A 26,297-nucleotide genomic window follows, 5' to 3' on the forward strand; every position below is an offset into this window, starting at 1 on the left:
AAAAAATGGGGCGAACTGCTTCACTGGGATTTGTGCTCAGGGTGTGGCTAATAATGCTGTGAATTTAGTTTATTTATTAACAAACTCACCTCTCTCTGTATATCTACAGATGTGTCTGTCTGTCAGTTATACTACTTTAGCATAATAGACTTTGGCGTAATTAAACTTTTGCTAACTTGAAATGCCGATAACATTTCAAAACAGATGGCAAAATATGCAATTTGACATAAAAGCATCCCTTACAAAAACACAGTTGGCAAGTTTATTTGTAAGTTTCCCACAATAAAACACAAACAAACGTAAGACACAGTTATTACTGAAAGCAGCTTAATATTATGTTGTTCTCACTAGTAGCCTTACAGTAATATGGTATTTATATTGTAGTATTTTCACCATCATTATAATTGTAATATTATATACATATATATGTATGTGATTATAATATGTGCCATTTGGCATAATGAGTACTTTTACTTTTGGTATTTTAAGTATATTTTAAAGTATTTCTACGCTATAGTATGGATACTTCCTATTTAAATAAAATTGTATTTCTCCCACCACTGCTTTTTTGGGTAGTTTGTTTAATATGTATTTGTTCACATTAGTGAATAAGTAGTCTTTATACACAATATGTATATCAGTAAAGGAACAGTAGAAGTATCAGCATTGGTGGAAGAAGTGTTCATATATTTCACTCAAGTGAAAGTATAAATACCACAATTTGATAATAATCTGTTATAATCTGTTTTACTCATTTTAATGTACTGAAATGTACTATTACCGAGGGCCCCTGAACGCACCACAAGAGCCAGCCTCGTTGTGAAAACCAGGACAACTCCTCATCATCCCTGTGACCGAGAGAGAAAAAATAAAAAAACAAATAGAAACACAGGGAGACGGTGGGGTGGAGTACAGGAAGCTGCTGAAACATGGGAGAAATCTAACATCGGCACAAACCACACAGCTTCCTTCTTTCTTTCTTCCCATCACTAAAGCCAGAGGCTGCAGGAAGATTTGTGATATTTTTTTCCTTCTTCTTCTCGGATTGAATTGATAGATTTAACGAGAAGATGTCGCGCGGAGTGATCCAGCCCAGCCAGCAGAAGCTGGCAGAAAAGCTCACCATCCTCAACGACAGAGGCATCGGGATGTTGACCCGTGTTTACAATATAAAGAAGGTCCGCGCACACACACACACTTAAATCCTCATTAAACCATATCGATTCATGATATGGGCTTTTACTCAAAACGAGTGTCAATATTAACGTTGGGAGACAGTATGAATGCTTGATTAGCTAGCACTGACCATTGCTCTATTGGTTTAATGTAGCACTGCTATTTTTGTGTATTAGCCACTGTTAATGTGTCATTTTCAAACAGCCTAATATGCGGCAAAAGGCACGTATTATCCCAAATGTGTCCCTTTAGCATCCCTGGAAGCTAAAGCACTGCTAGCACACAAGCTATCGCGTTAGCTTGCGGTAAAGTGGCCCCGTTTCGTTTTGACGATATAAACAGATTTTTTTAGTTGGATTAAAAGACACGTGCAGACTTACTGTAGATAGTATATTCAATTACAGACTGGTGAATTAAAACATAAACTGTTAAAATGAAGCTGCACCGAGGTGATATTGGTATTAAAAAAAAACTCCAGGCCTTGCAGTAGTGGTTAAAGGTAGCTAACGTCGGCTGGTAATGGCGACGGCTGCTAGCTAAGGTAACCACCGCTAAGCTAACGTTAGCAATCGGGCGTCGTCTCTGATCCACCAAAACACGAAACACACCAAAACACAGCTGCAGTCTGATGCCAACATGTATGAGTATGATTAAAAGCCAGTTCTTTACACCTTTACGTTAGTGTTTTTTTTACCAAAGCTGCATTTTGCTATTAGCTAAATTAATTGTAAGAAAATGAAGCTAAAGTAACAGCCAATGGCTGCTTTTAATGTCAGTTAAGCTCATTAATTCGATTAACGTTGATTATTTAAGTGATGTTAGCTGGTTCAAAAAAAATAAATGCTCAATTTCTGTGTAATCCATTATGAACTTCTGACTGAATTGACAGATTCAGAATTGACATAATTGTTTCAGCTCAAATATATATATATAGTCCCTCTCAGTGATCTAAACATGACAGTATACACTGTTATAGTGCAATAGACACAGTGATATAAACTATAACATGTCTAATTAGTGCCACATAGTCTTAATTGTGTTGCTGGAGTATAACACCAGTGGTTTGTGTGTGGGAGGATAGTGGGTCTGTTTGTGTGTTTCGAGCCTTTGAGCCTTTGTGCCTGGGTATGTGTGATGAATAAAACAAGATGAGAGAGAGGGAAAGAGGTCAAATATAGTGTGTGTATGTATATATATATATATATATATATATATATATATATATATATATATATATAGTGTACAGTATAACACCAGTGGTTTGTGTGTGGGAGGATAGTGGGTCTAAACTTTTTACTTCACATGATGAACACGTGTGTTTTTATTCTCTGTGTAAGTTATATCAGCAGTCGAGACACAATCATAGAGATTTTGCTACTGATTACTCTTCTTAGTACGCCCTTCCTTTCCTCCCTCCTTCCTTCCTTTCGTTTTTCTTTTGGTCTGTCCCATCATCTTCATATCTCTCCTGATCTGCCTCACCATAAGGCTTCTGAATATTTCCACCCTTAAAATGCTGTTCATGCGTTCTTTATTCCTTATTTCACCTTGTGATATGAGAAAAAAACTCTCCAAACATCCAATAACGACCTCATCCCAAAGCTAGAAACGAAAGAACCGGGACAGTAATCTGTGCTACAATCAGTGGGCTCATTCTGCTAATCTCAATTGCAATTTAGAGACCGGTTTAATCTTTTTTTATTCTAAAATTCCTTACAGAAATTCCCTCACAAAGTGCCTCTAATTTAACACCAGCGGATCATCTTAATTATATTTCCAAATGAATACACAGGAGGCTTGGTGGTCTTGTTTCTACCTTTGGGAGACAGTAATTCATGCTCACTAACGGTAATATTACCATCTAAGATCACAGCAATGCTCTTTTCCATTTTAAGCATATTCACTAACTACACGCCATTGACTGTCTGCAGAAATAAAATCTCTTTTCACCTCAATTAATCTTGGCTGAGTGGCATTAAAGTTTTTATCATTCAGCCAGTGGACCGTCTAACATCATATTTTCTCTTGCACACAACACTTAGAGTATTTAAGTTCAAATACATTTGATCATAGCTATATTAATTATATTTGTATTGGTAAATTACCAGTCAGTTTATATAACAGAGATGTATTGGTAGTATATTGCCTTTTCTCCCTCTCTAAGTCCAGCTAGTTCAGTCTCCACAGTTTTCCTGTAGATTGTTTAGTTTTTTGAAAGATGAAGTGGTTTGTGTGAGATCAGGACTTTCTCCTTCTACTGGCTGTGTGGTGCCAACACTTTCTTCTTCGTCATGCTGCACACTCACAGCAGCTGTTTTCTGATCAACAAAATCTTCTTTTTGTTGCCCAGAATACAGTAATAAGCGTAGCTACGGTGGCTCAGAGGGGACAGAAGCTGCAGTCAAACATGAATAATTGCCTTTCTGGTGAAAGATAATTTCAGGTTGACATTTAATGAAGGGCCCCCCTGATTACTGGGGGCATGTTTACCACACATTTCTCATTTCAATGGTATTTTATGAGCTGTTGAGGGAACATTGCCCGAGACCTCCCGTAAATTTCTCATTAATCAAAAATGGCTTTGTTCCCCTGGGACAATACAGTACAAGCAGAGTTGTATCAGAGTTGGCTCATTTTAATATTTCTATTTATTCTATTTGATGTGAAGAGACAAACGTTGGGAGTGCCCCGGGTAACAAACGGGCCAAACATGCAGACTCTTGTCCCTCCATTGACATTACTGCACAACTGTGGCTTACATCTAAATGTGTGCCGAGGGAATCCCGTTTCTCCTGCAGTGTGACTCTGCATAAACACAGAGGGATCTCTTCTTATGTAATGCATACTATTAGAAATACATGAGCACGTTGGTTTAAAGCAGAGCCGGTTAAACACTGACAAAAGTCTACATTGAATATGTTGCAGAAAGGGATCAAATGAGAGTCAATATGAGTGTTAATAACTCACCCATTCTGTCTCGCTGACTTTTTTCCTTTAACTGTTCTTGTTCCTCTTTTTCTTCTACTTCCCAAGAAGAAACCTCGACAACAGATAAGAAAACGGACCGATCCACGATGTGTAGTTACGCTTCATTAGAATCCCCGAGAGTTAAACTGGTAACAAACCAGAGCAACAGAAGTGGGGACGCACCAATACCATTTTTCTCCCCTCATTCTATACCTGAACCTTTAGTACCAATTTGATAGCTGTCATATCAAAAACTAATCGTGGAATCACAGAGTTTCTTCATGACATTATTACAGAAGTTGTATTTAATGTGGATCAATATCTGATGCAGTCCACTGAATGCAGCGCATGAAGGAAGTCAAACGTTACTTTCACTTATTGAAAATGAAATATAACGCTTAGTCAAGCTGAACAAGAAATAATTCAACAACAACCGTAATAAAGAGAGAGAGAGACAGAGAGAGAGCGACTCTGTGTTAAACGACATGTAAACAAACCACCAATCAGCTGTGCGCTCCAGATCAGACTGGAGACGTAATCGCATAAAAAGATGAGCGTGTTGTACTTTCTATCTTCCGGCGTTTGTACTTTTTTAAACAGAAAACACGTGTTTTGTATTGTGATATTTTCTGGAAATGACGTACGATGTAGCCAACAGCAAGTAGGAAAATTTAAGGTGATCTCCCTCCAGACAGCTGCCACCTCAGTTGTGTTTTTGTTGTGAAGTGAGGAGTTATCTTTACGATAACTCCTCACTTCACCTTCATGTATCAGCCGTTCCTCGTCCACTGCAGGCTTTGAAAGCGAGCAACAGGAATAAATCGAAACATGACGGTGTCATAGAAATATATGTACAAATAGTTCAGACCTTTGTGTTTTTATGAATGAATATTCAATCCCATTTTTGGCAGCCTTGACGTATATTTATCTATAGTACCTGCCTGGTAGATGTGTGGGTCTAGCTCTACATATATCTACATTATGAGCCATCTAACACTTCAACTGTCAACACCAGTTTAACTCTCAGTTCCCCCAAAACCACACAACACTTTTCTTTTTCTTGACCCACGTGTTCGCCCCGTCGTCACTTCACATCCACCACCACGTCGCTCCACCACCAGCCGGCTCAACCTAGCTTCAACCAAAGGCCTCTAAAAGTGCTTCTGGACACACGGCAGAAACAAGTGGCTCACGCTGCTGTGTGGCCACATAATAACTGAACACCATCACACGTTCATCACCAGCGATGGAGCGATGAGGGAACCCTGCATTGTCAGTTACTAAGCAACAGACATGGAAATGTGGAGCAAATATTGCAGCCAGTAAAAAAATAAAACTTTGTCTTCAAGACAGCCATATTATTTCAGCCTTAAAATGGATGTGTAGATAGGATTACTACACTCTGTGTTACTTTAAAACATGTGTGTGTGTGTGTGTGTGTGTGTGAGCGTTTGTGTGTGTAGACCAGTGATCCAGCAGTGTGTCTGGGTGGGCTCTTTGTTTTTTGATTTCTTCTCTTCTTCTCTCCGTTCCAATGCTTCCCCCCCTCTCCTATGCAGCAAGGACAAGTTTGGAAGGTTTGCAAAGTTTATCACCTTCCACTGATGAAACCCCACCTCCTTCACCCTTCCTCACCTCCTTCCCTTCCTCCTCCTCCCTCCCTCTTCCTCCTCCTCCTGCTCCTTGGCTACCTGTACTAATCTGTTGGTCCTCTCCGTTGTGCCTCACTCCTCTTCATGTCTGATTCTGTAATGCTGAGAGTAAAGCCGGGCTCCATTCACTGTCAGTCGTACAAACCCTCAATTGAGATCCATCTGCTTGTGATTCAGCATTGACATGCACATTGGTTGTTGTTTTGGGTCTAGACAATTAGATTTGGGAATACCAGAAACAATAAAGTTTTCACTGATGAATATTGCATTTAAATGTGCCTATTTGATCCACAGTAACTTAGCCTGCTTAGACTACAGTGTGTCTCAAAGCCCCTAGAGTTGGTAGTGATAGTGTGGGAAATATTTATCAAAGAAATATATGTTTTGATGAGCGATAGAAATAGATGTGATCTGTTTGTACTGTTGATTAGAATCCACCAGCTAATCGTCACTTATCGTCCGATTGTGAAGAAAGTCTACTTCATAAATTAAGTGATTTTGCAGCAGTGATGGAAGAAGTATTGAGATTCTTAAGTACACGTAACAATACCACAGTGTAAAAGTACTCTGTTACGCCTGCACTGAAGTACAAAAGTATTAGCTATACAACGTACTTAAAGAGCCAAAAGTATAAGTACTCATTATGCAGAATAGCCTATTTCATTTTATTATTCTAATGTCATTATTGGTGCTTTTATGTTTAAATCACTATAATGCTGAAGTCGGTAAAGGTGGCGCTAATTTTAATGAATTGATGTACTGCTGGGTAGCTTAACGTACAATAATAAATTAGAATTTATGATTTTAATTATCTATTTTGTATTAATAACCGAAACCTGTAGAGTATGTAGAAACTTAAGCTGTCAGATAAATGCCTCCAAAATGTAGAAGTATAAAGTAGCAGAAAATGGAAAAACTCAAGTACGTCAAAATTATATTTATTCGATTTTTATATTTTTTGATATTCATATTATACTTTTTACTTTAAGTACTTAAGTAACTACTTCATGTGCATTCCACCACTTTGGCCGTTGATTTAGCGCTTTGCATTTGCATGATGCCAACCAGCTCTCTCGGTTTGATCCTAAAAAGTTATTTACGAAAAGTGCAATAACTCTGACAACCGCTGGAGGATGAGTGAAGATCAGCCTCCTCGTCCAGGCAGCCGGCCAGCTGTGAGCCCGGTGTAGCGGCTCGCTAGTGGCTCTCTGCTCATCACAAGCAACCATCCATTCTGTGGAGCTCTTTCTTTCTCTATTTGCCGCAGTTAATCTCTCCTTTTTATGGAACGAGAGAGCTCATAATGTGAGGAATGACAGACAGAAACTAATTCATCTCAGCGAGACTTTTTTACGGAGACTCTGAAGGAACGCTATAACGGTGCCACGGGGGTGTTGAATTATTCCAGAGTAATTAGCGGCCGTGATTAGTTTTCAGATGGAGGTTTCTCCGGCACTGTGCTGTCTAGTCCAGAGTCCCTTCTGCCATATGTTACCGTGTGGGGACCCTTCTTTAAAGAAGCTCGGCTGTTAATTGGTACCCGGAGTGGAGAAACGATGGAGGAGGAGAGACTGAGGTCTGTTCTGGTATCCAGGCAATCCAGCACTTCTGATTCTCTGCTTATTCCCATGCCCTGTCCCTCCATTCACCTCCATCCTTTCATCAGCCCCCCCACACACCCCACCCCTAAACCCAGCCAGCTTAATGCAGCAGCCACCAGCAGCACTAATGGACGGTGCCAGGGAGAATGATTGTTAAATCTACATGCTTTTGTTCTGTGACGCTACGCAGCTACACCGCCACTTCTGTCCTTTCTTAAAGTAAAGTAGTTTAAGCTAAAATATGCTGCAGTGGTGTGGCTAGATCTACAGAAACAGAAGCTAGGTCTGTAGCGTATGCTAGTGTAGTAGAAATCACGGTCCTGCATGTTTTAGCCCATTAATTACAACTCATTAACTTATTCTGCATTACTGCCCACCATTACCCAAAGCACAGGCATTGAATGTTTGTCAATGTGTTCCCTTTATCTCATGTCAGTCATGTCACTGAACTAGTCTGTATTCTTTGTGGCTTTCTGACATCTAATCAAACCAGGTGGTTAGAACAATGTGATTTGGGTAGTTTCTTGGCTGTTGGTAGATTGCCCACAAGTCTGGGATATCGGAGCTTCCTACGATTATTTGAACGCACCATCAAGTACGTAGGTAAATCGGCAAAGTTCATTCAGAGCATAAGCATCAATAAATTAAGGCAGAGAGCAGACGTTAAACAAATAAAAGCACAAATCATCAGCGCAGACCTGAGAAAGCTTTCAGACTATAAGATTTAAGTTTGGGCTAAAACATGTAAATCACACGTGTAGTCCTTTATAGTCAGGATACCAAATGTTGTGTAATAACCGCACAGTGTTTCTTTACTCTGCAGTTCCCCGGCGTGACTCAAAGGGTAATAACGACATTGTTCGATGTAGAGAGCATTCTGTTGTGTGTAGGGTCAGGCTAGTGGTGTGTTGTCATCAGAAGAACAAGGCTCGTGCTTTTTGCATGGATTAAACGGTCGCATCTTGATTCCTTGCTTCTCATTTTAACGTACAGTTAAAATCCAGTCTGGCCTCTCGCACCCCTGAACAGAACTCGTAGTAGTAGCTGAAACTCTGATCAGGTGTGAGAGAAGCGAGCGCAAGGAAAACAAGCTGAGGCTGGAGGTCCGGTCTGTGTCTGTGATGGGTATTGATATCATGTTGGTGTTGTATGTTTTTCTGTGTCAAACACCCCCCCCCCCCTCTCCCTCCAGTGTCCAAGTGTTTTGTGTGTGAAACCCTGCAGTGGTGGGTGCGTTTAAGAGCCAACAGCATGCCCGTTTCTGGTGTTTTTAGCACGTGAATTAGCTTCAGCTAACAGACTAAACAGACCACCAGAGATGTTTTTTGGCTAAGTATCTAGCATGATACGTATTTAGTTAGTTTTGTCCGCTGGGTAGACTATCTTTTCTTTCATTTTTTTGTTACCTCAGGATAATTTACAGATTTTCCCCCTGCACCATTTTGCATCCCGTGTAGAATTATAGCAGATGCAAATTGGCATCTTTAACTTGCATTTAAACCAGCGAAGTCCTCAGTAGGGGCTCTGTTGTGATTGTGTAGTAGTCGCAGCTAATCTGTACGTTAAAAGGACGCTAAAAGTTTTAGTCCTCGTGGCAGAAAGGCTATTTTTAACGCTGATCTCTGTGAGTTGAAGGTTTCCAACCTTTCCATTTGTCAGCAGTGTGGTGCATGTCACTCGGGACCACAGCTCAAAATGTGACTCGTATATAAACTCGTATAAAACATATCGCAATAACGTAAGAGTCCCAACTGCTACACGTCCGTTGGCCCCCTGTGCTCGTGTGAACCAGCATGTGCTGCTGTTTCCTGCTTTCATTTTGTGCTGGCCGTCCAGGCAAACTGAAATCCAGGTCTGTGGTTGTGGCGTCGGTCCATTAGCTGTGACGGGTTGTATAGCGGGTAGAAACATTTATAGCATAGCGACTCGTGTTTGGTAACTTTTTATGGCCTTTTTGTGAATGTGTGCTTCCACTTTCTAGACTTACACCATGAACGAGGAAGTGAATCCTCAGGAGGGTCAAAGGCACTGACCTCTTCTAGGATTGTTCCTCCAGCAAACTCTTTGTTTATGGCACATGCATGCACCACATGTTCCTCGCCCTTCACTACTACACTACCCATAATGCATGAGCGCTGCTGCTTCCTGCCAGAGTCGGGGCTGTCGGTCAGACGCCGACTAAGACGAGTAGATGAGAGTAATTAAGAAGAAAGAGGCAGATCTGTGGGTGTAGTGAAATGATAAAAACAGGGCTTTCTCTCTGTCTCTTTCTCTGTACTTAAGTTCTCTCCCTTTTTCCATTTTTTCCCCTCTTCTGTTTCATTCAACCCCTTCGTCATCTTACCCGTCCATCACTCTGCCCGTCATGCAGTGGTACTAACCAGTGATGGCTCAGAGACACTTCAGTCTCACTACTGGGACTCTCTCAGTGGTTCTCATCCTCTCCGTGTTGTGGAGAACGTCTGGCGAAGCGTAAAATGAGGCTAAATTATTAGATGCTTAAATGTATTACTCCTAACTGGAGGCGATCACGATGAGGGCCAGCAGATACAACATGTAGAATAAGTATTATCTGTATTCAAACGATCATTTCGGTATCTATGCTCGGCTACCTGACGTCTCTCCACAGCTCCTCAGGTGAGAACCTCTGATCAGTTCAGGCTGGTTTATCCAAACATGAAAACCACAGACTTCCAAACTTCATTCAACTTTGGAATCTCCTTGTTGTCGTGCATCTAAATGGCAAATTAGACTTTCAAAGGACACTTGCATTCAAGTTTGTGCGTGTGTTCGTTTTCATGTTTTTAATACGGTCCGGAGAAACGTCACTAAATGTGAAAGTGGTGTCAATGTATTCATCCACCTGAACGCCTTTCTCACATCCTGGACCAGATAAACCAGTTTACACTGTGAGCACTCAATGTTTCCTCAGTGATGACCATACATCTAACATGCCTGACTGTGAGGAGGGAAAATGTTAGATTAATATAAATAAACATGTTGAGATATAGAGTACAGGTGTTTTAGTAACAACTCACCATGGTTTGTGTTTAGTTTCTCCTCACCTCCTCCTCTCCTCTCCTTTCCAGGCGTGTGGCGACCCCAAGGCTAAGCCCTCCTATCTCGTTGATAAGAACTTGGAGTCTGCGGTTAAATTTATTGTCAGGAAGTTCCCCGCTGTGGAGACACGGAACAATAACGTAAGTGCCCCTGCATGTATGTGTTTCTGCGTTGAATGTCTAGACTGAAAGGTTTATTTATATGCAGCTACTGATGATTTATTTTAGTTATCAATCACAATATTCATCATACAATCAAATCATCTCCAGTAGAAACCCTGAAAAGTCAAGTGACATGACATTAAGTCTGTTCACTCTACAGGCAGATTCTCATTTTTTATTTGTAATGACTGATTTGTGTTGCTAGTTCGTTTTTGTTGTCATATTCAGAATATAGTGTTTAGCCGTAGATGTACGTCACTGTTTGATAGTTTCACACCTGTACAACAAGACTGTTCAATACAGTCGAGTGCGCACGTGTTTGTGTCCTGGTGAGTGAACTTAACCGAGTCATTGCTCATCGAATGTTTCTTTCAGCTTTACTTGTTAGCTTAGCTCTTAGCTTCTGGCCTCTATGTGTTTATGTCAAACTGTCATTTAGCAAACAGCTGTGCGTGTGTGAGAGTGTGTGTCTGTGTGTGTGTGTAGCAAAGTGCTTTATTCAGTATAACTGTGCAAATATTGTCTCTTATGTTGTTTTCTGCTTTGTTTCTGTGTTTGTTTGTGTTTTGCATGCTAAACTTGGCTTAATCCGGACTTGTGCTTTTTGGTAAGTTTTTGTATCTAAGTTTCTGTAATGTTTGTATTTTAGTTCACGTACTTAAGTTTTTTTTTTGTACCTGTTTTTAAAGCTATTTTGGATTGTTTGTTGTTTGCGTTGCTCTACTCTCCCTCCTCTGCTGGCAGCGCTTTGACTTTCCATCCTTCATCCACTGAGTGACTGTGCGGCTGGTTAACTCTGGTTAACTCTCTGGTTAATTATCTGTCAACTACCTGGTTAATTATCTGGTTAACTACCTGGTTAACTGGTTAATTATCTGGTTAACTCTCTGGTTGACTGCCTGGTTAACTCTCTATTAACTACCTGGTTAACTCTCTGTTAACTACCTGGTTAATTATCTGGTTAACTCTCTGGTTAACTCTCTGGTTAACTACCTGGTTAACTGCCTGGTTAACTCTCTGGTTAACTGCCTGGTTAGCTGTTAGTTGGTTAGAGGGCTTGAGGACCGACTGGCTGCACTAAGGAGTGTTACAGAGCAGATACACTGATTTATTGTGTCTGTCAGTTTGCTGTGTTTCCCAGTTAATTATCATTTTTAAGATTTAAGAATAAAACCTTTTTAAAGTTGTCTTGACTTTGGGTCGAGTCAGAGTGTTTATACCTCCTTGGTGCAGCCGCAGTGATGCACTCTCTTCAGTGTGCGTTCTGTCATGTTCATAGAAAACTGATTCTCACTCGCTAAACTTACTGCTTTTTACGCTTGAGTTTACATTCCAGCTTGTTAAAAGATTGACGTGAGAATCTTTTAAATGCTGAGTTTATAGTCATTGTGTCCACAGACGACATCCAGAAGCTCAGAAGAAGGTTTTGGTGCTTTCGATAACTGACTTCCTGTTTCTCTTCTGTCTTTAAAACGCATTCAAGGGTGCATCGTCTGGCTTTGCTTTGATAGACACCTTTTACTTTGGTCAAACGTTTTATTCTCTTTTACATTCTTTGCATCGGGACTCTGGACTTTCATTCTGATTAAAAATAACTGAATAGGTTCACAGCATCACCCAACACAGAGCGTATGTCTCCTGTATTCAAGTGAAGGAAATGTTCGACCAAAGTAAAATGACTTCACACACATTTATAATCTCTCTTTGTATCTATTTATCTGTGTCTCTCTGTTTGATTCATGAAAGAAGAGCTACATGAAGTCATACAGAGAGATGCAGTAAATGATAACAGGTTTATCTAAATATAATATTTTATGTCACGTGTTTACAGCAACAGCTGGCTCAGCTGCAGAAGGAAAAGTCAGAGATCCTGAAGAACCTGGCGCTCTACTACTTTACCTTCGTCGATGTCATGGAATTCAAGGTAAGACACATCAGACGCTGTTCACAGGTTACTGTGGAGGATCATCTGGTGTTAGTGATTCTAACGACACTGAAACTGACTCCTTCATCAACAGGACCACGTGTGTGAGCTGCTGAACACCATCGACGCCTGCCAGGTCTTCTTTGACATTGTAAGTAAATAAAGGTTTCACATTCTCTTCCTATCTATGTTGGCTACATGTACCCAATGCTTATCTAACTGTTGCTCCCGGTGTTATTGTCTCAGCTGAAGAGATGGTTGTTATTAAGAACAATGCCCCTTTTGTGTCGTTGTTCCCTGTCAGACGGTGAACTTTGACCTGACCAAGAACTACCTGGACCTGGTGGTGACGTACACGACTCTGATGACGATACTGTCTCGCATAGAGGAGAGGAAAGCCATCATCGGACTGTACAACTACGCCCACGAGATGACGCACGGAGCCAGGTGATGCAAAGGAAACGCACTTTAATGCAGACTCGTTAACGGTTCATGGTCTCTATGCTAACCGTGTGTGTGTGTGTGTGTGTGTGTGTGTGTGTGTGTGTGTGTCGTAGTGACCGGGAGTACCCACGGCTGGGCCAGATGATCGTGGATTACGAGAACCCTTTGAAGAAGTTGATGGAGGAGTTTGTTCCTCATGGAAAGGTAACGAGAACCTGACTCATTAACCTGACTTATTAAACTGCCAGGTAGTCGTTAAAGTTTACAGTGTGATAGACTTCATCTTGTTTTTACAATGGCACAGTGTCCACAGCTCCTCGCGTGCCACATTTCGATCAGTCGGAGTGAAACAAGCTCCTGCAGCTGAAATATCGACTTCATTAAAAAATACAGTAATGTGGTGAAAGACTGACGCAATACTTGTTGATTAACTGAGGTGCAAGAAAGCTCACTGTACACTTTTTCTTCTTCGTTCCCTCATGTCCTCCCGTCTCTCCCTCTTCCTCCCATCTCTCCCTCTTCATCCCCGCTCTCCCTCTTCCTCCCTCTTCATCCCCTCTCTCCCTCTTCCTCCCTCTTCATCCCCTCTCTCCCTCTTCTTCCCGTCTTTCCCTCTTCCCCCCTCTTCATCCCCTCTCTCCCTCTTCTTCCCGTCTTTCCCTCTTCTTCCCGTCTCTCCCTCTTCTTCCCGTCTTTCCCTCTTCATCCCGTTTCTCCCTCTTCTTCCCGTCTTTCCCTCTTCATCCCCTCTCTCCCTCTTCTTCCCGTCTTTCCCTCTTCTTCCCGTCTCTCCCTCTTCTTCCCGTCTTTCCCTCTTCATCCCGTTTCTCCCTCTTCTTCCCGTCTTTCCCTCTTCTTCCCGTCTCTCCCTCTTCTTCCCGTCTTTCCCTCTTCATCCCCTCTCTCCCTCTTCTTCCCGTCTTTCCCTCTTCATCCCCTCTCTCCCTCTTCTTCCCGTCTTTCCCTCTTCATCCCCTCTCTCCCTCTTCTTCCCCTCTCTCCCTCTTCATCCCCTCTCTCCCTCTTCTTCCCGTCTCTCCCTCTTCTTCCCCTCTCTCCCTCTTCTTCCCGTCTCTCCCTCTTCCTCCCTCTCCCTCTTCTTCCCCTCTCTCCCTCTTCTTCCCCTCTCTCCCTCTTTCTCCCTCTTCGTCCCCTTTCTCCCTCTTCGTCCCCTTTCTCCCTCTTCGTCCCCTTTCTCCCTCTTCGTCCCCTCTCTCCCTCTTCGTCCCCTCTCTCCCTCTTCGTCCCCTCTCTCCCTCTTCCTCCCCTCTCTCCCTCTTCCTCCCGTCTCTCCCTCTTCCTCCCTCTTCCTCCCTCTTCCTCCCATCTCTCCCTCTTCCTCCCTCTTCGTCCCATCTCTCCTCCAGTCCCTGTCGGATGCACTGATCAGCCTCCAGATGGTGTATCCCAGGAGGAATCTGTCCGCTGACCAGTGGAGGAACGCCCAGCTGCTCTCTCTCATCTCTGCTCCCTCCACCATGCTCAACCCTGCACAGTCAGACACGGTTAGCATCACGACCGCTGCACAAAAAAGGCTCAACTTCCAACTATTCCAAGGGGAATATTTAAAACAATATTTAGTAATGAAGAATTAAAACATAGAGCTTGAGTCTGAGCCTTTAGTCCATTCACCTGTATGTGCTCCACTCTCTCGTCTTTAGATGCCGTGTGAATACCTGTCACTGGACGCCATGGAGAAGTGGATTGTTTGTAAGTGAAGCGGTTTCCTGTTCCATCCACATAACTTGTTTTTGTTTTGGCTTCTGGATCGTCGTATATTCCCGTCTGTGTTCTCCCTCCAGTTGGCTTCATCCTGTGTCATGCGGTGCTGAACAGCGACGCTGCGGCGCTGTCTTTGTGGAAGCTGGCTCTGCAGAGCTCCACCTGCCTCTGTCTGTTCAGGGACGAGGTGTTCCACGTCCACAAGGCTGCGGAGGACCTGTTCGTGAACATCAGAGGGTGCGAGCGTCTGTGTGTGTGGACACACCACCGTTTTTACCTGTCACTAAAAGATTTAAAGTTTAAATACATCTAAAGGCAACACATGATAGTTAGTTACGGTAGTTGCTTTTTGCACGACATAAAAATGTATTTCAATACTTGTATCAATGGTTTATTTACTGTGAGTTCCATAACTTTATAGATGAGGTTGTAGAAATTTTAGGGATATGAAGCATTTGAAGATACCTAGTTTCTCTATTAGTTTCCTGACATGAGACCATAATCTCAAATGGCAGAAAATCACATCACGGACGTGTTTACAGTATTGTACGAACACTCTGTGAATCGTTGCTCTTTTAACTCTTTTAACACATCCTCTCCGCTTGTGTTTTTTTCCAGGTACAACAAACGCATCAATGACATCAGAGAATGCAAAGAACAGGCCCTGTCTCACGCGTACGGACATCATGTTTCTACTAATCTCTTCTTCTTCGCTTCCCAACTGGGGTTTTCATCCAACCTTTGCTTTTTGTTCCTCACAAACACAAAACATATTTCATATTTTAGGATTTATTTCACTTCCCAGATTCTCTGTTTTATTGATTTAACCATCATCTCAGCTCTGCCTTAGTCTCTCTCTTTCTCTGTCTTTCTCTCTCTGTCTCTCTCTGTCTCTGTGCGCTGACGTCCTCTGTGTGTCTCTGCAGAGGCTCGATGCACAGAGAGAGACGCAAGTTCCTCCGATCGGCTCTGAAGGAGTTGGCCACTGTTTTAGCCGATCAACCTGGACTACTAGGTCCTAAGGTAACACAAAATACCACCTTAAACAGCAAAATACTACCTTTAAATAACACTCGATTCAGTTTTAGTAGTAGTAGATGAACACGACTAAATGACCTGGATAGACACATTTTTACCACCTTAAAAGAATCCTGTATGTTCCTCTGGCAGACGGAGACCCTCATACATGTAAAACAGAATATATTAGATGAACATATTGCGTGTTTGGTTCACAGACTGTGAGAAAGTGCTCGCTACCAACTGCTCTTGGTAATTTATCTTAGAATTATTTATCTAACATTTCCATTTCCCTTGAAAAATCTAAATATCTCTCTACTTTCCCTCCATATTTATCTCCTTTGTTCCCGCCAGGCGTTGTTCGTGTTCATGGCGCTGTCGTTTGCGCGTGACGAGATCATCTGGCTGCTTCGACACGCAGACAACATCCAGAAGAAAAGCACAGATGACTTCATAGACAAGTACGCAGACACACACACCTGTTCACGCCTTACACACAACCATAACATCCTTAACTTAAATCTGTTGATGTGTGTGTGTGTACAGACACATAGCAGAGCTGATCTTCTACATGGAGGAGCTCAGAGCTCACGTCAGGAAGTACGGCCCGGTGATGCAGCGATACTACGTCCAGTACCTGTCCGGCTTTGATGCCGTGGTGCTGAATGAACTGGTGCAGGTATGAACGTGTGCACGCTCTCAATGCACACATGAAGTGTACTCTCAGACAAAATCTAGAGGCAGGACAGGGTGCAGGGTTTCCACAATACAACTTCGGTGGCCACCATGTTGAATTTTTTGCAACCGATAAATGGAAGTTACCGTATTTGGAATGATGTAGCCCCGCCCTAAAGCATCCCCTGCTTTATGGTCTATTTGACTCTAAATGGGCCATAATGTACTAAATGAACATCATGCTGTATTGAAGAAGACTTGAAACTAGAGATTGAGACCATGAACTCATGTTTACAATGTTTACTGAGGTAATAAATCAAGAGAGAAGTGGAGTCATTCTCTCATAGACTTCTATACAACCAGAGGCATCGCCCCCTGGTGGTCAGTAGCGAGAATGCAGGTTTAAGACACTTCCGCGTTGGCTTCACTCTGCAGAACCGGAGGTTCCCGCCTCCCTTGCCCTTTGCATGCAGATACAACATAACATTTTGGGCCTCAGTTAAAAGAGACTGTCTTTTAGAAGGTTTTTCCACGCTGCACTTGTCTTTCTAACCGGTTTTCTGTCTTTCTCTGCTAGAACCTGTCTGTGTGTCCAGAGGACGAGTCTATAATCATGTCTTCATTTGTCAACACTATGACTTCTCTCAGTGTCAAACAAGGTGAACCATTACTTAGAAGTAGCATCATTGTAGAAGTACAACACAGTGGAAGTACTGATAGTAGTAAAGCTGGTAGTTAAAGTAATTTAGCGAGTGCTTGTACTACAGGTACTAGGCTATAAATGTTTGTGATTTTAATCAATCTCTGTCACCAGAGTTTCCTTTGAGACTGATGAAGTGTGATCTTGTCTGTTGTGCTCTAGTGGAGGATGGAGAGGTGTTTGACTTCAGAGGACTGAGGCTGGACTGGTTCAGACTGCAGGTGTGCAAACTAATCTCAAGCTTTAGTTCTTTATCTAATACTAGAGGAACGTTCAGGACTACTGAACACAGTCTGCATGTTTCACTGACTGTTTTTAAATATTGCTACTGTGTGGAATGGAGTGTAAATGGAAAGACCGGCGCAACAAAAGTACCAAAAACATCTCTAATATTTAGAATACGTCTCCCCTCCGTAGGCCTACACCAGCGTCTCTAAAGCCAGTCTTGGTATCGCCGATCACAAGGAGCTCGGCAAAATGATGAACACCATCATTTTCCACACAAAGATGGTGGACTCTCTGGTGGAGATGCTGGTGGAGACGTCGGACCTGTCTATTTTCTGGTGAGATGCACACCCTTGTTATGCATTTGATGTTGATAAAGTACGTGTTAGTCCCGTATTTAATCTTCTCCTGTGTGTTTGTGTCTGTGGTAGTAGCTTCTACAGCCGTGCGTTTGAAAAGATGTTCCAGCAGTGTTTGGAGCTTCCCTCCCAGAGCCGACACTCCATCTGCTTCCCTCTGCTCTGCACACACTTCATGTCCTGTACACATGAGCTCTGCCCTGAAGAGGTAAACACTCACACTCTCTAACCCTCCGTCTAGACCGCAAGCAAGTCAGACGCTATTTTTCACTTGCAGGTCTCACGTAACGGATCCGCTCTCTTTTTAAATCTTTATTTAAATGTCTTTATTTACACTTCAAGTCTATTTTTCGGACAATACACACAAATGCGGAGGTGATGCCCAATAAAAAATTTCTTTGCTACAATTAACTACCGGCACATGTTTTAAGGGTTTTATCATTTGAATTATGAAACTTCTAACATATCTTAATTATCTGACCTCATCCTTTGATTCTATGGTTTCTGACGGTATATTTTCTCTTTTATTGCTGTTTGTTTATTGATTCAATTACAGATTAGAAACAGAGCCGTTACTGTGAAATAATGTTATGTTGACATTTAACAATAAAGACGTTTCCTTCCTCCTCCACAGCGGCACCACATCGGGGATCGAAGCCTGTCGTTGTGCAACATGTTTCTGGATGAAATGGCCAAACAGGCCAGAAACCTGATCACTGACATCTGCACCGAACAATGTACACTCAGCGACCAGGTGGGCACACACACACACACACACACACACACACACACACACACACACACACACACACACACACACACACACACACACACACACACACACACACACACACAGGCAGCCCATTTAGAGGAATACTTTGACATTTTAGGAAGCGCAATCATTTGCTTTCTTGCAGGGAGCTGGATGAGGAGATCGATGCCTCTCGGTTGTATCGATCTTCTCATCTAACGCGCCGCGTTTGTGCCGATTATCACAAAAAAGAGCAAACTCAAAGGTGTCTTAAAGTGCCAGTGCACTCACAAAGTCCTTAAAAGTTTTCTCATGCTAACAAACTGTCTAATGTCACAAGATTTGGCAGAAACAACCGGCTATTTGCATAATATTACATGCTGTCACATTAATGTGTTGAGGCCTTTGTTGATGCTTGTGGTTAAAAGCCTCTTAAATTGATCTCTATCAGTCTGCTAGCTCCACTTCTTACTAAGAACATCAGCCAGGCCGTGAATGATCGGTCTTTCTCCATCTGTCTTCCCTTCCCTCGATCTCTTGTTCATCCCTTCCCGTCTTCTTTTCTTTCTCTCTCTCTCTCCACCGTCTGGCTCATATTCTCCTACTCTTCCATCTCTAGCTGCTTCCCAAGCACTGTGCGAAAACCATCAGCCAGGCGGTGAACAAGAAGAGCAAGAAGGCGACGGGGAAGAAGGGCGAGCCGGAGAGAGAGAAACCGGGCGTGGAGAGCATGAGGAAGAACCGACTACTGGTCACCAAGTTAGTCCAATACGCAAACCTTCTCCTCTTTGATGCATTATATGCCAATTTGCTGCTGTAAAGACACAGATTATCGTATCTTACTGAGTTCATCTTGACCTTCTTTCTTCCCCCCTCCACAGTCTGGATAAACTCCACACAGCACTTTCTGAACTCTGCTTCTCCATCAACTATGTTCCCAACCTGGCGGTCTGGGAGCACACGTTCACACCCAGAGAGTACCTCACCTCGCACCTGGAGATCCGATTCACCAAGTAAGCTCAAACACACGCCGATCAAACACGCAGAGTTACTGTCGGAGCTTATTAATGTCCCGTTCAGATACAAAGATTCCTTTAGGCAATAAGAAACTTAGACTAAGAGCCCTAGTTGCTGAGCTTCTTGTATCTACCTTTTAAGTGAATTAACTTCTAGACATTTTGCCGTCGATGAATAGAAAAAGCAACAATTTCTAGATAATCATCGCTACAAACGGCAGTAAGTTTGGTGTCGGTGATTAAAAGGGAAATACAAGAGAGCATCTGCAAAAGATTCACAACACCAAAGAAGAAGAGTTTAGTTTGACTTGCGTCAACAGAGTTCACGGTTACATCGTCTCGCTGTGCATTTAAATACAGTTTATCCTCTGCAGGATGTCAGCGCTGCAGTTTGTGAGGCTTTAAATGTGCTTTTGCTAAACGTCCATCGTAACGTCCGTCTCCAGGTCCATAGTGGGGATGACTATGTACAACCAGGCTACCCAGGAGATAGCCAAGCCCAGCGAGCTGCTGACCAGCGTGCGGGCCTACATGACGGTGCTTCAGTCCATAGAGAACTACGTCACCATCGACATCACCCGGGTGTTCAACAACGTCCTCCTGCAGCAGACGCAGCACCTGGACAGCCACGGGGAGCCCACCATCACCAGTCTGTACACCAACTGGTACGTTTACAGAGCCGTGGCAGCCGATCGTCTGTAATCTCATGCTGTCGAGTCTCGAGCAGTACTTGCTGGAAACTCTCTTCATCACAAACACCGATAAAACTAATTCCTCATTTGTATTACTGGACAGAAGGAGATCATTTGTATTGTGATACAAAATACTGTCACAGCACAAACAACTAAATACCAGATTTTGCTTTCTTGGGCACAGAAAATGTAGGAATGTTTTTCATTTACTGTTAAATTTCCAAATTGTGTTTTTCTTGTTTTGATGTGTGTGTGTGTGCGTGTGCGTGTGCGCGTGCGCGTGTGTGTGTTTAGGTACCTGGAGACGTTGCTCCGTCAGGTCAGCAACGGTCACATCGCCTACTTCCCCGCCATGAAGGCCTTCGTCAACCTGCCCACGGAGAACGAACTGACTTTCAACGCTGAGGAATACTCCGACATCTCCGGTACTGACCCGCACACACGCGGCCTCATCTGCACACTTTTATGTTGTTGAAAGTTATAGTTGAAGAATCTGTTGACTTGTGTTTTGTAGTGATTTTTTGTATTTGTTTTGTGTATTTTCACAGAGATGCGTTCGCTGTCTGAGCTGTTGGGGCCGTACGGTATGAAGTTCCTCAGCGAGAGTCTGATGTGGCACATCTCATCACAGGTCGCTGAGCTGAAGGTATGTTTACACAATCGCATAGACATCCGCATAAAATAAAAGAGGTTTGTACGTCTTTATGTCATTCTATTTTTACTGCTTTTGATAAATGCTGAGCTACTGTCTGATCTGGTTCTACGGACACTTTTCGGTAGCTTTTATTTATCAGGAATAGATAATAATAATCAGAACTCTAATATGAGGAATAAAGGCCTCAACACTAAGATGAACATCTTTAAAATATGAAAATAAAAAGGATGATCTGTCTGTGTGAACATAAAGTTTAAAATGATTTTTGAATTTAAAGCTAACTGTGTTTGTGTCCATGCAGAAACTGGTGGTAGAAAACATGGAGGTGTTGACCCAGATGAGGACGAGCTTTGATAAACCAGAACACATGGCCGCGCTCTTCAAGAAACTCACCTGTAAGCGCGCGCACACACACACACACACACACACACACACACCGGCTGCTGTCCTGACTTGTTTCATGTCCGTGTGAAGCGTCCCAGCATTGATTTGTTCACACTTGTTGTAAAATTAACAGTTGGTGGTTAAGCAGGCTTCACTGAAAGACGAATAGAAATCAATGCAGACACTCGGCAGACAACGGCAAAATAAAAGCCTCATAAAAACATAATAAAACTTTATTTGATTGTGAACGAAAGCAGCAAATGAAGGATGAATTCCCTGTTGGATGGTTTGATGTTTACTGTTGTTGTTGTTGTTGTTGTGTGTTTGTAGCTGTGGACAGTGTGTTGAAGAGAATGACCATCATCGGAGTCATCTTGTCCTTCCGCTCCCTGGCTCAGGAGGCCCTCAGAGATGTAAGACACACGCACGCACGCACACACGCACACACACACACACACACACACACACACACACACACACCACACACACACCACATTGGTATGATTGATGGTCACACTGAGTCCCGTAGATAGATACAGTTTAACTTCTAGTTATTGGACATAAAAGCACCGTGAATGTGACATTGTTGATTCTATTTTAATATCTCTTCCCGGACCGTCTCTCTCCAGGTGCTATCCTGTCACATTCCCTTCCTGGTCAGTTCAGTGGAGGATTTCAAGGACCACATCCCCAGAGAGACGGACATGAAGGTGAAACGCGCTCCCACACGCATACAAATAGAGTAACCTCTTCACCCGATGTCAGTGTTGACTCCGCGTTCTCCCCCTCTCTCTCCTCATGCGTATGTATGACTCTCTGGTCTGGTTCCAGGTGGCCATGAATGTCTACGAGCTGTCGTCAGCAGCAGGTCTGCCCTGTGAGATCGACCCGGCTCTGGTGGTGGCTCTGTCCTCGCAGAAGAGTGGTGATACGCGCATGCAGAAAGGTGATCTGAATGTGGAGCTCCTTTCACCTTTCACGTTAATCTGATGACAGTTTAACGTCTCGTGTTCTGAATGAGCACCTGGTCACTGTGGAGTCCATGTCTGAAAGGAGGTCGTGTGCTTGTGTCCGTGCAGAGAACATCAGTCCAGAGGAGGAGTATAAGATCGCCTGTCTGCTGATGGTGTTTGTGGCCGTTTCATTGCCGACGCTGGCCAGCAACGTGATGTCACAGTACAGCCCCGCCATAGAAGGTAATCCAACAGACTATATTTTTCTGAATTTAAAACTACAATACAATATCAAACTACATCATGTTTTGGGCCACACATTATGCAGTAATGTAATAACTTGTGATAATGAATAAAGAAAATAAGGAGCTCTTTATCCAGAGCTCGACAGCAGTGCAGGAGGATATAACACACTGTGTAGGAAACATAATTTACTGCATCAGTGGCATGAGACTGTTCTGTATGCAAATGAGATCGACCTCGTGGCCTCAGATTGGTTCATTTGTGTGCACAAGAGCTCCATCATCATCTTCATTATGTACGTTTTTATAAATTGTTGTATTATAAAAACATTTCTAAAGGTCAGTTTCCCTATTATGACTCGTTTAACCGCATTTGTTGCATGTAAAAAACGATTTATTGAGTTAAATAAACCTGCAACAGAGCCACAGCGTCGAAGTTAAATGAGGCTTTTTGTTCAGGTATCGGAGAGATTTGTCACTCGAGGATGAATTATCAAGACGTTGCTACTTAACAGCCTTGAAATGAGAGGCGCCGTTGTTAATAAGGGACATTTGAAAAGGATAATGAGTTGTAATGGGCTTCACCGTTGTTAGTATGCAGACCGCATATCGGCCGCCGATTGGTTTTCCAGCAGCGAGTCTCGAAACACGGCGCCGGTGCAGCCACACTCGCTGTGTGAACTTACAATTACACACTTTTACATTCACATTTATGCATCTCACACACGCACACTTAATTTGCATGAAATACAAAATAAGGAAATCCATATTTTCCCTGCTGAAATTGGTACTTCCAGGTTTTTTATTGTGGAGTCTCTCTGCTGTGGAGGTCTTAAAGAGCCCCACGTGTCCGAATTCAAAGCGGAGTTAATTGATTATCAAATACAGATGATATGTTCTTGATCGCTCACTAACGGCGTGTGTTTGCTGCCCCCTGCAGGCCACTGTAACAACATCCACTGCCTGGCCAAGGCCATCAACCAGATCGCTGCTGCTCTCTTCACCATCCACAAGGGGAGCATAGAGGACCGCCTGAAAGAGTTCCTGGCTGTAAGATCAACAGACCTCCGTTTTTATAACGCATGCTTATGTTCTCATTAAAAATGGCAGCGTTTTTAGGGGGGTACGTGACCACAAAGACACCATTCTGATCCCAGATGGGGGCGATTTGTTGCATGTTTAAAAAAGATGCCAGGATGTATCAGATGCTGCTGCTAGGTTAATGTTACAATCAAGTCACACCCTTTTTTAAATGACATTTGCATAAAGGTAGTTGATATCAACACGCAATCATTTTATGCAGACATTTTAGAAATGTATAAAACATGTGTCTGTCTCTGTGTAGCTGGCTTCATCTAGCCTGCTGAAGATCGGACAGGAGACGGACAAGATGACGACGCGGAACAGAGAATCTGTCTACCTGCTGCTGGACATGGTGAGAGAGAGTGTTTTCACACCGGTCGTGTATTTCTTCAGTGGACTACATTTACATTGTTGCTTAATAACGTTGATGCTGTGGAAGAGAGACCCAACATGGTTCTGCCACCGATGCATCGGGAGTTATTCATATTTCTGTTCTCTAAAAGTCTGTGTGTTGTGTTTCAGATTGTGCAGGAGTCTCCCTTCCTGACCATGGACCTGCTGGAGTCCTGTTTCCCTTACGTCCTGCTGAGAAACGCCTACCACGCCGTCTACAAACAGAGCATCAGTGCTAACGCGTAGACGCTCACTAAACGCACAGCGAAGGCCTAACGTGCCATCTACCGTCAGAGCTCGTATTTAGACGCACACACAGCAACAAATACACACTAACGGCATACACTAAATACACACTAAACTATGCCTACAATGCCTCAATGTTAATATTCCGACAATACAAAAAGCATCCGCGTGTGACATGTCCACTAAAATGTTGACACACTAAACAAGTTCTCTCTAAATACAGAACCAATACACTATAAACACCAAAACAACACAGAAAAACTCCCACAATTCAGTGCACAAAGACGAGGAGGAGACACTGACATTACAAAATGAACAAAACACACGCTAGCTGGATGAAGTCGGGGGATCAGTGTCTTTATTTTAATCATTGTACTTTTTCATTGACGTTGCCTGGGACCACAGCAACACGTAATATACCATATGTTTGGTTGGTATAAAAGAACAAAAATATAAATATATAGTATATATATAGTTGACACTAAAATATTTTTTTCTTCTTTTCTTTTTCTTTTTCAATGAACGATTTGAGCTTTTTAGTGTCCAGCTGACAAACTTCTATGTGGTGATGGATTTGGATGCTTACTTTGGGAATGCAAACGATGTGACGTGGACTTTTATTTTGTTGCTTTTGCGGAGGAAGAGTTCCTGTGTTGATAATGAAAGACGTGTTGCTTGTTAATGTAAGTTTACATACTTCTCTACACACACTGACAGACATCGCAGATAAACTACAAACTAACACTTCATAGTGAACACACACACACTCTTGTATAACATGGTGATGTTTTTCTTTCTTTCCTTTTTCAAGCTAGTCGTAACTTGAACTTTTTGTGGGTAAAGATATAATATCTGTATTCTACTTTGATGTGAACTGAACTCGTCTGTTTTTTTTTTTGATGTTTTTGTTATTTTCACGATGACGACTATTTTGCCAAATGTGTTGACACTAAAAGTTGTGAATCAGGGCTTGGAAGTGGTGGAGTGTTTGCGTATTAATGGGTGAAAAAGAAATGCCATTTTTAAGTGTTGGACGATGAGACGGTCTGCAGGCAGCTTGGTTAACAGAACAGGGGCGGGGGCGGGGGGGGGGGGGGTCACACAAGAACTTCTTCAGCGGGAACAAACTTTAAAAACAAAACACTAAAAAAGTACTGCGGTAATACTACGGTTTATACACTGAGCAGCCAGAAAACCTTCAGTACGCTGCAAATATTCCTCACAGCTCTCTGATTAAGTAAAGGTCCAGTAGGTGCTACTCTTCTTTTTTTCTTTTTTTGTAAAGTAGAAATGAACAGCGACGATAATTTATACGTTCTCTTTCAGAATGATTTCTGCATCTTCTGGCTTCTGAAAAGAGGAAGACATTCTGCTTTTCCGTGTTTTAAATTTTTTACATTTACAGTCTTGTAGTGCTGGTTGCCAACTGGCCCTACTGAACCAGCCGCGGTGGTGGTGGGCGGGGGATAGTGCCTTGCTCAAAGGCAGCTGTTGAAGGTCCACCACCTAGTATTTAACTTTCACAGGAAATTCAATTAACTAATTCCTCCACAGCGAAACAAGTAAAATCCTAATTGATCTCAGACCTGTGAAAGTCGACAAAACAACCTGGAGCTGCAATAAGACAATAAAATAAATGTATATATGAATAGACTCTTGGTGATGTTTTCACTGGATTTGTGGTCGATGGGCATCCTTCAATAAACTTTCCGTATTAGCAGTTACGTTTTCGCAATGGTTGTACGGGACCCTTTTAGCACAGGCGGGTGACTTTTACAAAGTGCGGTCTGCTTTATATATATTTTGTTTTTGTCAATCAAGTCATTGCAAGGGCTACGTAATGAGACACACACATGCCAGCCCTCTGCTAATGTATCAAACACCAGCTTCTGTCTGAAAGGCTCGTACTGCATACTATTCAGGACTAAACGCTCCGGCTGTTAACATCTGGAAGCAGCGGTTACAGTATGTAGCAGGGAGACACTGAAACGACGTGTCTTCACTTTACAGTAGATCACAAGTCTTATTTCTGCCGTGTGTTGTAGTTTGCATTATAAGCATGTGAGGACAGATCCATGGAAACATTCTGCCATTTGATGTGGAATGATTGCTGTTTTTCTTTCTAACCTTTTTTTTTTTTGTGTGTGTCCCTGATTTCCTCCGTGTAACTTAAATTAATGAATAAAAACTTAAACTTTA

The 26,297-nt window shown here is 42.6% G+C and overlaps 1 protein-coding gene across 6 annotated transcripts; it reads left to right on the top strand.

The window, feature by feature from the left end:
- The first annotated feature begins 893 nt into the window (after nt 1-893).
- On the top strand, nt 894-26,297 carry nckap1 (NCK-associated protein 1). Of its 6 annotated transcripts, none has more exons than XM_079280059.1 (32): nt 894-1,178; nt 5,703-5,720; nt 10,486-10,596; nt 12,449-12,541; nt 12,636-12,692; nt 12,846-12,988; nt 13,099-13,189; nt 14,353-14,490; nt 14,647-14,695; nt 14,788-14,944; nt 15,326-15,382; nt 15,634-15,730; nt 16,079-16,185; nt 16,271-16,403; nt 16,977-17,058; nt 17,262-17,320; nt 17,517-17,662; nt 17,756-17,891; nt 18,318-18,437; nt 19,054-19,193; nt 19,316-19,447; nt 19,897-20,115; nt 20,437-20,567; nt 20,691-20,788; nt 21,099-21,192; nt 21,512-21,594; nt 21,811-21,891; nt 22,013-22,127; nt 22,261-22,377; nt 23,317-23,426; nt 23,722-23,811; nt 23,982-26,297. In XM_079280059.1, exons 1-32 carry the CDS (start codon nt 1,071-1,073, stop codon nt 24,096-24,098), a joined length of 3,429 nt encoding a protein of 1,142 aa, XP_079136185.1. In that variant the 5' UTR covers nt 894-1,070; the 3' UTR covers nt 24,099-26,297. The 6 variants fall into 6 exon arrangements, with proteins under 6 accessions (XP_079136185.1, XP_079136186.1, XP_079136187.1 ...); XM_079280060.1 differs by having other exon boundaries at nt 17,759-17,891; XM_079280061.1 differs by having other exon boundaries at nt 12,455-12,541.

This window comes from Melanostigma gelatinosum, assembly GCF_949748355.1.
Source record: "Melanostigma gelatinosum genome assembly, chromosome: 12".
Taxonomy (NCBI): Eukaryota; Metazoa; Chordata; class Actinopteri; order Perciformes; family Zoarcidae; genus Melanostigma; species Melanostigma gelatinosum.

What these genes read in the sequence shown, in the direction of transcription:
- nckap1 (XM_079280059.1), top strand. Translation starts at nt 1,071, where the DNA reads ATGTCGCGCGGAGTGATCCAGCCCAGCCAGCAGAAGCTGGCAGAAAAG. An exon ending in TGCTGAATGAACTGGTGCAG is followed by an intron (nt 16,404 to 16,976) that starts GTATGAACGTGT and finishes TTTCTCTGCTAG; the next exon opens with AACCTGTCTGTGTGTCCAGA. An exon ending in GTACAGCCCCGCCATAGAAG is followed by an intron (nt 22,378 to 23,316) that starts GTAATCCAACAG and finishes TGCCCCCTGCAG; the next exon opens with GCCACTGTAACAACATCCAC.